The following is a 15,434-nucleotide window of genomic DNA, read 5'->3' as shown; positions in this document are numbered from 1 at the left end:
TTTGAATATTACATGTTAATAACTTGATTGGAATTATAACCTTGAGTTGACAGTTTGATACTTTGAAAATTTTGAGCCAGCCCTACCCCCAAGGGCTGTAGGGTGGGGCTCAAGGGAGTCAGTGTGCTAAAATTTCTTCATTTTCCTTGTTTAGAATCAGAGGTGCTAGTTTCAAATCCTTTTTAGTCTGAAATCTGTATGCTTGATATTGAATAAGGTGGTTTTATTGTTTTTTGTCACTTTGAATAATATTTCTGTTCATGTTAAAAACGAAATCAACTCTCTGTATAAATACATCAGGTGACCGTTAAGGCCCATGGGCCTGTTGTTTTTTCAATTTTGATACATGCAATATTACATGGGTTATTCATTGTACAAAAATATCATGCATGGCCACCGTACGCTAGCTACTGTACACTGCTACCTAACCTACGTGGGGTATACAATTTCATAATTAGAACACTAGACCACAGGTTGATTCTGAAAAGTTCTAATAGTCCAACTTATATTTTCAATAGTAAATACTGAGAATTTTCACAAACATACTCCAGCATAAAATATTTTAGCCCTGATCATCAGACAAGTGGAATTGTACATCCCAGCTTCCTCCACATCTAGTTCTGGAACATTTTGCTATCCGACTCTGAAGCTGTTGGCAGCTGATGCAGCCAGGTAGTCTGTCTCAGTCACAGGTAGTTCTGGAGCAGAAGGAGGATTGGAACACATTTTCATGGAGGTTTTACAGAGTTCCAAGGTTTGATCCCTAGCAGATCTAGAGGCAATAACAAAATAATCATCGCTTTGTTACAATAGCATTAGCCTATTATTCATGTTTCAGATGACCAAGGGTTCCCATTGTAGGTTGTGGCCGTAGATGTAACTGTGTTATGCCTGGACTTTGAAGTAATTCCCCGTTGGGAGACAATCTGCTCTTTGTTTCACCTTTTCTATAGCTGTTGGACCTTTTTTGCTGGTGTGTAGATCCCCAAGCTGAGCTGTTTACTCAAGATGTGGTATAACCATGAGTGTCTCGTAGGCTCTTACGCAGGTTTTACATTCCATTATGTTAAGTTGTAGGAAACTGTGAGGGTCAAATTGAAGTGTTATATATTTTTCAGGGAAAATGTAATGATTGTCAGATCCAGTACAGTTGCCAATTGTGCTATATCACTATAAAGACCTTTATCACTTAATCCTCATTTTATAGCTCAGTAACAACTGTATTGAGCTATATATAAAAGATATTCTATGATAGACAGAGTCACAGAAGAATATTAATTCAATGGTAATGTAGCACACAATCAGACTTATATTGTTGTTCTTCATAACTGTAAAACAGTGTTTATTTCTTAAAGAATGAAAATAGGAAAATATAGCTCAAACGACCTGTTTCAGAACACAGCTATGCTACTGGTCTTGTTAGCTATGTAGCTTAATTGTCAGATTGTATTGGACCTGATGTCATTAAACACCAAGTGGTTGACAAATCATCAAAGACGGATAGGAATTTGGAAGAGAATGGAGTATCAATGTTTGAGCTTATTTTTATGAATGATATTGTTTGTGCAAACTTTCACCTTCATTATACTTTTGGGAAGTGCATCTCCGCCAGATATCATAGGAACAGACTTTCAGCATTAACTTTAGCTACTATGCAAGTAAAGGCACAAACATGGTACAGGTAGACACACTATGTTAAGGTAGAGACATACCATTCGCATTCAAAGGCTCACCAGATATACACAGTCAAACGAGGTACATGCATAAACAAACCATGTACATTTGCTTTGCAAATCATGTACACACGGAAACACGGCTTTCCATACCTACAGGCCTAAGATTAAACAACTAAATGGCTAACTGGGCTAGTTGAGTTTGACGCTAACTGGCACTACCAGTCCTTTGCAAAAATGTTTTAAGAAACATTGACATATTTGTGTTCTTTTCTTACCATGTATTTTCTGATGTATGTTAATAGCTAAACGGATAAATGAGTTTTCAGAAGGGAATGTTTTATCACAATTTGGATGTTGATGCAAGAAGAAAATTTGAATACTGCAAAATAAAATGGCTCAAAGAAGAAAATGAATGTCCTTGGCTGGTAAAGATATGTTTGTATTCTAGTAAGTTAACCTACCTTTTCGAGAGTCAGAAACACAAGTTACATTGCTTGGCTTTATTTCAATACTTACCCTATTTGTTTCCTCAGGACTTTTGGAAACAGACATTTACCTAATATTATCATTAATCAGCAGAAGACTGACGCTTCAACAGAAACCATTTTTGCTGGATTCTGTTGTTTTCCTATTTGACAGAGTTGCTGAAGGATTTTTCTCTCCTTTACATATCCTGTCCTTTGAACTAATCACCGACTCGTCTGCCTGTTGACTTTGAACATGGTTATCTTCCTGTGTCGTTTCCATCAACGGCTGTTCCGACACCATCTTCTTCGTTATTTCTGCTCTGCTAATAACAACACACAGGTTAGTAAAATATTTGTCACAGGTGTCCGTCACACAAATCCTGTATTTAATCTCCAGGTACCTGTTAATGTTTGGTCACAAGTGTCAGTCACTTGTATCCTGTATTAAATCTCCAGATACCTGTTAATGTTTGGTAACAAGTGTCAGTCACATTAATGCTGTATTAAATCTCCAGATACCTATTAATGTTTGGTCACAAGTGTCTGTCACATTAATGCTGTATTAAATATCCAGTTACCTGTTAATGTTTGATCACAAGTGTCTGTCACATTAATGCTGTATTAAATCTCAACTTACCTGTTAATGTTTGGTAACAAGTGTCAGTCACATTAATGTTGTATTAAATCTCCAGATACCTGTTAATGTTTGGTAACGAGTGTCAGTCACTTGTATCCTGTATTAAATCTCCAGATACCTGTTAATGTTTGATCACAAGTGTCTGTCACATTAATGCTGTATTAAATCTCAACTTACCTGTTAATGTTTGGTAACAGGTGTCAGTCACATTAATGCTGTATTAAATCTCAAGTTACCTGTTAATGTTTGGTAACAAGTGTCAGTCACATTAATGCTGTATTAAATCTCCAGATACCTGTTAATGTTTGGTCACAAGTGTCTGTCACATTAATGCTGTATTAAATCTCCAGTTACCTGTTAATGTTTGGTCACAAATGTCAGTCTCTTGTATCCTGTATTAAATCTCCAGATACCTGTTAATGTTTGGTAACGAGTGACAGTCACTTGTATCCTGTATTAAATCTCCAGTTACCTATTAATGATTGGTAACAAGTGTCTGTAACTTGTAACCAGTATTAAATCTTCAGTTACTTATTAATGATTGGTAACAAGTGTCTGTCACTTGTATCCTGTATTTAATCTCCAGATACCTATTAATGTTTGGTAACAAGTGTCAGTCACTTGCATCCTGTATTGAATCTCCAGTTACCTATTAATGATTGGTAACAAGTGTCAGTCACTTGTATCCAGTATTAAATCTCCAGTTACTTATTAATGATTGGTAACAAGTGTCTGTCACTTGTATCCTGTATTTAACCTCCAGATACCTGTTAATGTTTGGTAACAAGTGTCAGTCACATTAATGCTGCATGAAATCTCCAGATACCTGTTAATGTTTGGTAACAAGTGTCAGTCACATTAATGCTGCATGAAATCTCCAGATACCTGTTAATGTTTGGTACCAAGTGTCAGTCACATTAATGCTGTATTAAATCTCAAGATACCTGTTAATGTTTGGTAACAAGTGTCTGTCACATTAATGCTGTACTAAATCTCCAGTTACCTGTTAATGTTTGGTAACAAGTGTCAGTCACATTAATGCTGCATGAAATCTCCAGATACCTGTTAATGTTTGGTACCAAGTGTCAGTCACATTAATGCTGTATTAAATCTCCAGATACCTATTAATGTTTGGTAACAAGTGTCTGTCACTTGTATCCTGTATTTAATCTCCAGATACCTGTTAATGTTTGGTAACAAGTGTCTGTCACATTAATGCTGTATTAAATCTCCAGTTACCTGTTAATGTTTGGTAACAAGTGTCAGTCACTTGTATCCTGTATTGAATCTCCAGTTACCTATTAATGATTGGTAACAAGTGTCAGTCACTTGTATCCAGTATTAAATCTCCAGTTACCTGTTAATGTTTGGTAACAAGTGTCAGTCACTTGTATCCTGTATTAAATCTCCACTTACCTGTTAATGTTTGGTAACAAGTGTCTGTCACTTGTATCCTGTATTAAATCTCCAGTTACCTGTTAATGTTTGGTAACAAGTGTCAGTCACTTGTATCCTGTATTAAATCTCCAGTTACCTATTAATGTTTGGTAACAAGTGTCAGTCACTTGTATCCTGTATTTAATCTCCAGATACCTGTTAATGTTTGGTCACAAGTGTCAGTCACATTAATGCTGTATTAAATCTCCAGTTACCTGTTAATGTTTGGTCACAAGTGTCAGTCACTTGTATCCTGTATTAAATCTCAAGATACCTGTTAATGTTTGGTCACAAGTGTCATTCACTTGTATCCTGTATTAAATATCCTGACTAGCATATCCCCTCATCTTTACTAAGCCAGAAAATCTTTCACTGGTTGCATTGGAGGTTTGGATAATATATAGGGAGGGTATAGAATCCTTCACCCTTTGTGGGGAGATTATTAGCAAAGCTTAACCTTTTGGAAAGATTTTGAAGTCAAACCTGAGGGTTTGATTTGACAGTTTAAGAATCTTCCCCCAAGTTGAGATTTACCCATTTCAGCCCCGAGGCAGTTAGTAATTACAGTATTTCAGTAGAGGTGGATAACTCTCCAATAGTCACTTCAAAAAAAGAATAAACATTTAACATGCTGCTTGTTTTTGTGACCATTCATGTACAAAGTACAATGAAAACAAGCAAATGACATCTCTTTACTTCACATGAAAGCTTTATACACCAAGCTACAAGTTATAATATGGGATCAAATACCTATAGAAAGTGATATTGTTGTTTGACACCTTGTATATAGGTCACAGAAACCATGCCAGGATCTGATGATAGCTCGGAACAAGTGATCACCTATGCAGGGTTAGGGTAGTTTGTCTTACAGTAGACATTGTGTAGTTGATATAGAAGTCTTTTAGTAAATAGGAAAAAGTAAAGCTTCAAGTAGCTTCTTGCGGCACATTTTAATATTTTTATACTAATATATTTACATTCGCTCCCATTGAAGCTGTGTAAACCGTGACTGCGTATACATTACCGTATACACAGTGAGATTCCTTGGAGACCATTGTTTCCTATTGATGACGTAATTAACATTGTGACTTCATAATGGTAACATTGGAGATCCATCGCTGCTCGCAGGCTTTGTACCATTATAAAAGCAAATGTATTGGAATAAGCTTTATTCTGAGTGTACCATCATAGTAGGAAAATATGTAAATATAAGAATTGATCTTCAGTTTGACTGCGTATACGATAGTATGAACGCAGTTGGCAACGAACATATTCTTTATGGAGCGCTTACGCTTATGGTGTCCATTTCATTGTTTTCTTACCATTTTAGTTGGGGGAAAAGTAAACTTTCTCTCCATAGGTTAGAAAGACAGCTTTCATATGGGTTTCATCACCTCATAATAAGATTGCATCATCAAACATCATTGTGTGTAACCTCAGCTGACAGGATTGTGTCATCAAACATCATTGTGTGTTACTGAACCACAGCTGACAGGATTGTGTCATCAAACATCATTGTGTGTAACCACAGCCGACAGGATTGTGTCATCAATTTAAACAATATAACCATGTATCGTGTGTAATTAGGAACACAATGACCTACAGGAGGAGGGAAATTCTACATAACAACTACAGGAGAAAGAGGTTACGATGATGCAAACGGAGTGTAAAGCAATGTATTACCAGGTAATAACCGCTGGATAGGATCAATATTGTTGGGGAGTGATAATACACAGTGGGGCATTTCAAATGTGACTGCACAATGAGATAGAAGAATTAGATGTTTCTGATGAAATAAGGAGAAATAAAAAGGAGGCATGCTTCTCTGGGGACGGAACCATGGATCTCGAGCTGTTTAGTCAAATGCCTTAGCTAAAGGAAAATTCCTTTTAGCCAAATCTTGTAAAGTGACTTGGACACTATTCTGAGCATAAACACTTTTGCTCCATCAAAGACAAATTTATCTACATCCCAGGTTCAACAGGGAAGTCTACAAACACATTTTTCTAAGTAGTGTGTTTCTATCTACAGACTGAACTGAAGGGAATTTCCCTCTAACCACAGTGTATAACAGTAAGCCAGTTTTACCACTGTACGATCATGTCCAATACATTATAGTATAGGAAATTATAAATGCACCAAATATGGAGAGTAAAGTTCTCACCTTTGCTTTGTAAATCCTGGTGTAGAGGACACATTAATCCTGTGACTAAGATTTAATCCATTATCAACACCCTACTTTATCAGGTGGTTTTTCATCCCTACAGTCTGACCCACTTCAATCTTGATAAGATTGTAGATACATTCGCATAAAACATTGTTCAAGGTGGACTGAACAGATTTAGGATTTTAGATGTAAGAAATATTTGTTTTAGATTAGAAAAGTATCATGTGGGTACATCATGTAACATAAGATGTGTGTGCACTTGTTTTGTGAAGTACAAGGGCCAGTAAACCTGACTTATCTTAGTGGGACAGACCAGCTGACCAGGATTTCATCATCAATGTCAGATAAGTCAAGCCTGCTTGTGAAGGAATTCAAGTCTCTGAGACAATATGTATGGTTAGCCAAGTTGAAGAGAGGAAAACAATTACCGTCCATATTGGTGACATCGTGGAACAGTGTGAATTCAGCCTCTAACAGTGTATTTAGCCTGAAAAACCGGTTCAACATGGAAATTGTCAAGGAGCAAATTAGTCGGGGTTTATCAGTTGAGGATGAGAAAAGTGTGATAGAGGAGGTAGCATGTAGTGGGGATATCCATAAGAGTATCAGGATGACGAGGAAATCCAAAAAGGCTGTCCCCCAAAGTGATCAGGTGATGGTCATGTAGTGACGTGCTCCAGTAGTGATTAACATTGCCAGCTGTGTGTAACGATTTGTGTGTAAATTCACACCATTTTAACCAGCAGTAATCACAGCAGTAGAAAGGTTTCGGTGTATTTGTTGAAATATTTATTGACAAATTATATATTCCTATGTAATTATCTACGGTCCTCCACAAACATTGTATGTAGAATAATTCATGTCGAACATGGTCCACAACCGTAAACGGTCATGATCAGTGACAGACAATATTCAACATTAAGTTAACATTGTGATACAGTCTGGCACAAACTCCACAACTTACTTTTTTTAGTATTTATTGGATTAAAAGAAAACAAATGCATTTTTCTTTTGAGGACATCAGTAAAAAAATTGTAGCTTGGTGACCTTGGTGTGCTTTTTTTTTTTGCCATGCATCAGTTGTCATTTTTAGCTCACCTGGTCTGAAGGACCAAGTGAGCTATTGCCATAGTGACTCGTCTGTCCATTAACTATTTTAAATTTATAAGGCATTTTTTTTCAGTTTCACTGTTCAAATTTGGATCAAGTTTGGTAAAGATGTTTGTCCTGTAATTGTCGTTATTTTTTGGTTCATTTTGGAATCCAATATGGCCGACATGGCCTCTGATTGGCTGGCACATTTTTCTAAATTTTTCTCCAGTTCTACTGATTAGATTTGGATCAGACTAAGTATAAGTGCTTGTCTCATGGACTTGAAGAAGTGTAGTTAGTATTTGGCTTAATTTGGAATTCAGCTTGGCTGTCATTGCCTGTGATTTGCTGACAGATTTACTATTACTTTTTCAGTTTGTCGTTCAGATTTGTGTGTACCATATGCAATAAATGAAAGCAGAACATATGACTGGGATAGTAAAATATTTTATTCTTCTTTAAACATAGTTGACACAGGCAGGAGGGTTCCCAGCTACACAGTTTTATAATGGTTTCCTATTGAAACTGACCCTTATTCGGGTACTTGTAACACCCCTAGTACATATGTGTGATTAGACCCCAAGCATTAATTTTGTATGCAATGTTCACTTAAAAGTTCATGAAATTTTACATGTTATTGCTCATGACATATATATAATGAGATGTAATTTATCATAGTTCTACAGTAGTCGTGTTAAACAAGATGACCAATTTAGGCCCACTGGTTACCTTTTGCAGAATCAAAAATCAAAAGAACTTCAGTTGATTTATATGAGTAATAAAGTACCGATACCAATTTTGTACAATTTTTTACTTTAGAGACATAATTCAAATAACTCCAATTATCTGACTATTTTTCTCAAATTCATATGTAGGTTCCACTTGGTCCTTTTTTTGCATGGTCAATTTTAAGACTGACAAGAAAAAATCAAGTTGACCACCTGGCAGACATCTTGATTATGACTGTTCAAATTAGGTCAAACATCTACCTCACTTTGAAAGGACAGTGTCACACCTAGCAGTACGAAGCCTGCTAAAAGGTTCAATCAAGATGTATTTATTGTTTACTGAGAAAATATCAAACTCGTATAGGTCAGATGATTGTAGATGATAGTCGCCAAGATCCTCCTCTGGGATCTCTTGTCTAATAATAGTACATATAGCTGTCAGAACTATTGTCAGTAGCAACATTTAAAACACAAAATTCATTTTTATACGCCCGTCACATTTGACGGAAGTATTATGGTATGGGGTTGTCCGGCCGACCGGTGTAAACATTTGTTTGTCTGGCAATCTCCTCCTACATCTTTCGACCGATCTCTTTGAAACTTGGTATGCATCATAATCATGATATGAAGTTGTGTCTCCCTTACAAGAATTTTGATTTGACAATTCTTTCAATAGTTATTGCCCTTTGTTCATTTTAGTATTTGATTTTTTGTCCGGATATTTCCTCCTACATTTTTTGAATGATTTCTTTGAAACTTAGTAGGTTAAATAATCATGATATGTTGTTGTGTTTCCTTGAAAAGAATTTTGATTCAACAATAATTTTTGCAAAAGTTATTGCCTTTCAGTATTTGATTTTTGTCCGGTAATCTCCTCCTACATTTTTCAACGGATCTCTTTAAAACTTGTTATACATTATAATCATTATATGAAGTTGTGAAAGGAATTTTGATTCAACGATTTTTGCAAAAGTTATTGCCCTTTGTTCATTTCAGTATTTGATTTTTTTGTCTGGAGATTTTCTCCTACATTTTTTATAGCATGTCAGCTAACCACTCTTAGAATGATGCAGATCTAATTTCAATGTAGGAAAGTATATACCACTATATGGCATATATTTTTTCTGCCCTACTCTTGTTATGCCTTAATTGTCTGTAATTTCACTGCACAATTTCTAACGAAGGTATTTGGTGATATGATTCAGAGTGTTTAGATGTCCTTTTTATTGACTAAACACTGTAAAACAGTTCATTCCAAAATTGTTAACATTTTAGAGATTTGTATTAAATCATCATGTTGATATTTTCTATTTTGTAGATTAAAGAAGAAGTGGACAAACTGTTAGCATTAAAATGCCAGATAAAAGGGGATGCTCCGTCAACAAAGAATTTTGTCCTGAAATGTCCAAAGGTATATTTTCAAACTACATTGCAGCATGTAAATAGATGAAAAAAATAAAACTATGGAAAAGAATGAAGTTTCTTAATTACAATGAGGGGTGTGAAGTAAGTATACTCTCGAGTCCTTCACTGACTGGAATGATACTTGGTACTCAAAACACTTACAATGAGGGGTGTGAAGTAAGTATACTCTTGAGTACTTCACTGACTGGAATGATACTCGGTACTCAAAACACTTACAATGAGGGTGTGTAGTAAGTATACTATTGAGTCCTTCACTGACTGGAATGATACTTGGTACTCAAAACACTTACAATGAGAGGTGTGAAGTAAGTATACTCTTGAGTACTTCACTGACTGGAATGATACTTGGTACTCAAAACACATACAATGAGGGTGTGTAGTAAGTATACTCTTGAGTACTTCACTGACTGGATTGATACTTGGTACTCCAAACACTTACAATGAGGGGTGTGAAGTAAGTATACTCTTGAGTCCTTCACTGACTGGAATGATACTTGGTACTCAAAACACTTACAATGAGGGGTGTGAAGTAAGTATACTCTTGAGTACTTCACTGACTGGAATGATACTTGGTACTCAAAACACTTACAATGAGGGGTGTGAAGTAAGTATACTCTTGAGTACTTCACTGACTGGAATGATACTTGGTACTCAAAACACTTACAATGAGGGGTGTGAAGTAAGTATACTCTTGAGTACTTCACTGACTGGAATGATACTTGGTACTCAAAACACTTACAATGAGGGGTGTGAAGTAAGTATACTCTTGAGTACTTCACTGACTGGAATGATACTTGGTACTCAAAACACTTACAATGAGGGGTGTGAAGTAAGTATACTCTTGAGTACTTCACTGACTGGAATGATACTTGGTACTCAAAACACTTACAATGAGGGGTGTGAAGTAAGTATACTCTTGAGTACTTCACTGACTGGAATGATACTTGGTACTCAAAACACTTACAATGAGGGGTGTGAAGTAAGTATACTCTTGAGTACTTCACTGACTGGAATGATACTTGGTACTCAAAACACTTACAATGAGGGGTGTGAAGTAAGTATACTCTTGAGTACTTCACTGACTGGAATGATACTTGGTACTCAAAACACTTACAATGAGGGGTGTGAAGTAAGTATACTCTTGAGTACTTCACTGACTGGAATGATACTTGGTACTCAAAACACTTACAATGAGGGGTGTGAAGTAAGTATACTCTTGAGTACTTCACTGACTGGAATGATACTTGGTACTCAAAACACTTACAATGAGGGGTGTGAAGTAAGTATACTCTTGAGTACTTCACTGACTGGAATGATACTTGGTACTCAAAACACTTACAATGAGGGGTGTGAAGTAAGTATACTCTTGAGTACTTCACTGACTGGAATGATACTTGGTACTCAAAACACTTACAATGAGGGGTGTGAAGTAAGTATACTCTTGAGTACTTCACTGACTGGAATGATACTTGGTACTCAAAACACTTACAATGAGGGGTGTGAAGTAAGTATACTCTTGAGTACTTCACTGACTGGAATGATACTTGGTACTCAAAACACTTACAATGAGGGGTGTGAAGTAAGTATACTCTTGAGTACTTCACTGACTGGAATGATACTTGGTACTCAAAACACTTACAATGAGGGGTGTGAAGTAAGTATACTCTTGAGTACTTCACTGACTGGAATGATACTTGGTACTCAAAACACTTACAATGAGGGGTGTGAAGTAAGTATACTCTTGAGTACTTCACTGACTGGAATGATACTTGGTACTCAAAACACTTACAATGAGGGGTGTGAAGTAAGTATACTCTTGAGTACTTCACTGACTGGAATGATACTTGGTACTCAAAACACTTACAATGAGGGGTGTGAAGTAAGTATACTCTTGAGTACTTCACTGACTGGAATGATACTTGGTACTCAAAACACTTACAATGAGGGGTGTGAAGTAAGTATACTCTTGAGTACTTCACTGACTGGAATGATACTTGGTACTCAAAACACTTACAATGAGGGGTGTGAAGTAAGTATACTCTTGAGTACTTCACTGACTGGAATGATACTTGGTACTCAAAACACTTACAATGAGGGGTGTGAAGTAAGTATACTCTTGAGTACTTCACTGACTGGAATGATACTTGGTACTCAAAACACTTACAATGAGGGGTGTGAAGTAAGTATACTCTTGAGTACTTCACTGACTGGAATGATACTTGGTACTCAAAACACTTACAATGAGGGGTGTGAAGTAAGTATACTCTTGAGTACTTCACTGACTGGAATGATACTTGGTACTCAAAACACTTACAATGAGGGGTGTGAAGTAAGTATACTCTTGAGTACTTCACTGACTGGAATGATACTTGGTACTCAAAACACTTACAATGAGGGGTGTGAAGTAAGTATACTCTTGAGTACTTCACTGACTGGAATGATACTTGGTACTCAAAACACTTACAATGAGGGGTGTGAAGTAAGTATACTCTTGAGTACTTCACTGACTGGAATGATACTTGGTACTCAAAACACTTACAATGAGGGGTGTGAAGTAAGTATACTCTTGAGTACTTCACTGACTGGAATGATACTTGGTACTCAAAACACTTACAATGAGGGGTGTGAAGTAAGTATACTCTTGAGTACTTCACTGACTGGAATGATACTTGGTACTCAAAACACTTACAATGAGGGGTGTGAAGTAAGTATACTCTTGAGTACTTCACTGACTGGAATGATACTTGGTACTCAAAACACTTACAATGAGGGGTGTGAAGTAAGTATACTCTTGAGTACTTCACTGACTGGAATGATACTTGGTACTCAAAACACTTACAATGAGGGGTGTGAAGTAAGTATACTCTTGAGTACTTCACTGACTGGAATGATACTTGGTACTCAAAACACTTACAATGAGGGGTGTGAAGTAAGTATACTCTTGAGTACTTCACTGACTGGAATGATACTTGGTACTCAAAACACTTACAATGAGGGGTGTGAAGTAAGTATACTCTTGAGTACTTCACTGACTGGAATGATACTTGGTACTCAAAACACTTACAATGAGGGGTGTGAAGTAAGTATACTCTTGAGTACTTCACTGACTGGAATGATACTTGGTACTCAAAACACTTACAATGAGGGGTGTGAAGTAAGTATACTCTTGAGTACTTCACTGACTGGAATGATACTTGGTACTCAAAACACTTACAATGAGGGGTGTGAAGTAAGTATACTCTTGAGTACTTCACTGACTGGAATGATACTTGGTACTCAAAACACTTACAATGAGGGGTGTGAAGTAAGTATACTCTTGAGTACTTCACTGACTGGAATGATACTTGGTACTCAAAACACTTACAATGAGGGGTGTGAAGTAAGTATACTCTTGAGTACTTCACTGACTGGAATGATACTTGGTACTCAAAACACTTACAATGAGGGGTGTGAAGTAAGTATACTCTTGAGTACTTCACTGACTGGAATGATACTTGGTACTCAAAACACTTACAATGAGGGGTGTGAAGTAAGTATACTCTTGAGTACTTCACTGACTGGAATGATACTTGGTACTCAAAACACTTACAATGAGGGGTGTGAAGTAAGTATACTCTTGAGTACTTCACTGACTGGAATGATACTTGGTACTCAAAACACTTACAATGAGGGGTGTGAAGTAAGTATACTCTTGAGTACTTCACTGACTGGAATGATACTTGGTACTCAAAACACTTACAATGAGGGGTGTGAAGTAAGTATACTCTTGAGTACTTCACTGACTGGAATGATACTTGGTACTCAAAACACTTACAATGAGGGGTGTGAAGTAAGTATACTCTTGAGTACTTCACTGACTGGAATGATACTTGGTACTCAAAACACTTACAATGAGGGGTGTGAAGTAAGTATACTCTTGAGTACTTCACTGACTGGAATGATACTTGGTACTCAAAACACTTACAATGAGGGGTGTGAAGTAAGTATACTCTTGAGTACTTCACTGACTGGAATGATACTTGGTACTCAAAACACTTACAATGAGGGGTGTGAAGTAAGTATACTCTTGAGTACTTCACTGACTGGAATGATACTTGGTACTCAAAACACTTACAATGAGGGGTGTGAAGTAAGTATACTCTTGAGTACTTCACTGACTGGAATGATACTTGGTACTCAAAACACTTACAATGAGGGGTGTGAAGTAAGTATACTCTTGAGTACTTCACTGACTGGAATGATACTTGGTACTCAAAACACTTACAATGAGGGGTGTGAAGTAAGTATACTCTTGAGTACTTCACTGACTGGAATGATACTTGGTACTCAAAACACTTACAATGAGGGGTGTGAAGTAAGTATACTCTTGAGTACTTCACTGACTGGAATGATACTTGGTACTCAAAACACTTACAATGAGGGGTGTGAAGTAAGTATACTCTTGAGTACTTCACTGACTGGAATGATACTTGGTACTCAAAACACTTACAATGAGGGGTGTGAAGTAAGTATACTCTTGAGTACTTCACTGACTGGAATGATACTTGGTACTCAAAACACTTACAATGAGGGGTGTGAAGTAAGTATACTCTTGAGTACTTCACTGACTGGAATGATACTTGGTACTCAAAACACTTACAATGAGGGGTGTGAAGTAAGTATACTCTTGAGTACTTCACTGACTGGAATGATACTTGGTACTCAAAACACTTACAATGAGGGGTGTGAAGTAAGTATACTCTTGAGTACTTCACTGACTGGAATGATACTTGGTACTCAAAACACTTACAATGAGGGGTGTGAAGTAAGTATACTCTTGAGTACTTCACTGACTGGAATGATACTTGGTACTCAAAACACTTACAATGAGGGGTGTGAAGTAAGTATACTCTTGAGTACTTCACTGACTGGAATGATACTTGGTACTCAAAACACTTACAATGAGGGGTGTGAAGTAAGTATACTCTTGAGTACTTCACTGACTGGAATGATACTTGGTACTCAAAACACTTACAATGAGGGGTGTGAAGTAAGTATACTCTTGAGTACTTCACTGACTGGAATGATACTTGGTACTCAAAACACTTACAATGAGGGGTGTGAAGTAAGTATACTCTTGAGTACTTCACTGACTGGAATGATACTTGGTACTCAAAACACTTACAATGAGGGGTGTGAAGTAAGTATACTCTTGAGTACTTCACTGACTGGAATGATACTTGGTACTCAAAACACTTACAATGAGGGGTGTGAAGTAAGTATACTCTTGAGTACTTCACTGACTGGAATGATACTTGGTACTCAAAACACTTACAATGAGGGGTGTGAAGTAAGTATACTCTTGAGTACTTCACTGACTGGAATGATACTTGGTACTCAAAACACTTACAATGAGGGGTGTGAAGTAAGTATACTCTTGAGTACTTCACTGACTGGAATGATACTTGGTACTCAAAACACTTACAATGAGGGGTGTGAAGTAAGTATACTCTTGAGTACTTCACTGACTGGAATGATACTTGGTACTCAAAACACTTACAATGAGGGGTGTGAAGTAAGTATACTCTTGAGTACTTCACTGACTGGAATGATACTTGGTACTCAAAACACTTACAATGAGGGGTGTGAAGTAAGTATACTCTTGAGTACTTCACTGACTGGAATGATACTTGGTACTCAAAACACTTACAATGAGGGGTGTGAAGTAAGTATACTCTTGAGTACTTCACTGACTGGAATGATACTTGGTACTCAAAACACTTACAATGAGGGGTGTGAAGTAAGTATACTCTTGAGTACTTCACT

The 15,434-nt window shown here is 36.8% G+C and overlaps 1 protein-coding gene across 5 annotated transcripts in view; it reads left to right on the top strand.

Annotated features, from left to right (window-relative positions):
• Nucleotides 1-15,434, top strand: part of LOC110445972 (histidine--tRNA ligase, cytoplasmic-like) — a 33,567-nt gene that overhangs the window by 3,300 nt on the left and 14,833 nt on the right. Inside the window, exons 2-3 of one of the 5 annotated variants that reach the window (XM_021490892.1) lie at nucleotides 2,316-2,483; nucleotides 9,523-9,615. In XM_021490892.1, coding sequence (XP_021346567.1) covers nucleotides 2,397-2,483; nucleotides 9,523-9,615 — 180 coding nt within the window. In that variant the 5' untranslated portion in view covers nucleotides 2,316-2,396. Of the gene's footprint in view, nucleotides 1-2,315; nucleotides 2,484-5,706; nucleotides 5,904-6,651; nucleotides 7,037-9,522; nucleotides 9,616-15,434 lie in introns of those variants that run through there. The other 4 variants (XM_021490893.1, XR_002462416.1, XM_021490890.1 and 1 more) reach the window with 4 other exon arrangements.

The sequence above is a fragment of the Mizuhopecten yessoensis genome, unplaced genomic scaffold (genome assembly GCF_002113885.1).
Source record: "Mizuhopecten yessoensis strain PY_sf001 unplaced genomic scaffold, ASM211388v2 scaffold2433, whole genome shotgun sequence".
Classification (NCBI taxonomy): Eukaryota; Metazoa; Mollusca; class Bivalvia; order Pectinida; family Pectinidae; genus Mizuhopecten; species Mizuhopecten yessoensis.
The sequence above is the reverse complement of the archived record's forward strand: the minus strand, read 5'-3'. Positions and strand labels throughout refer to the sequence as shown.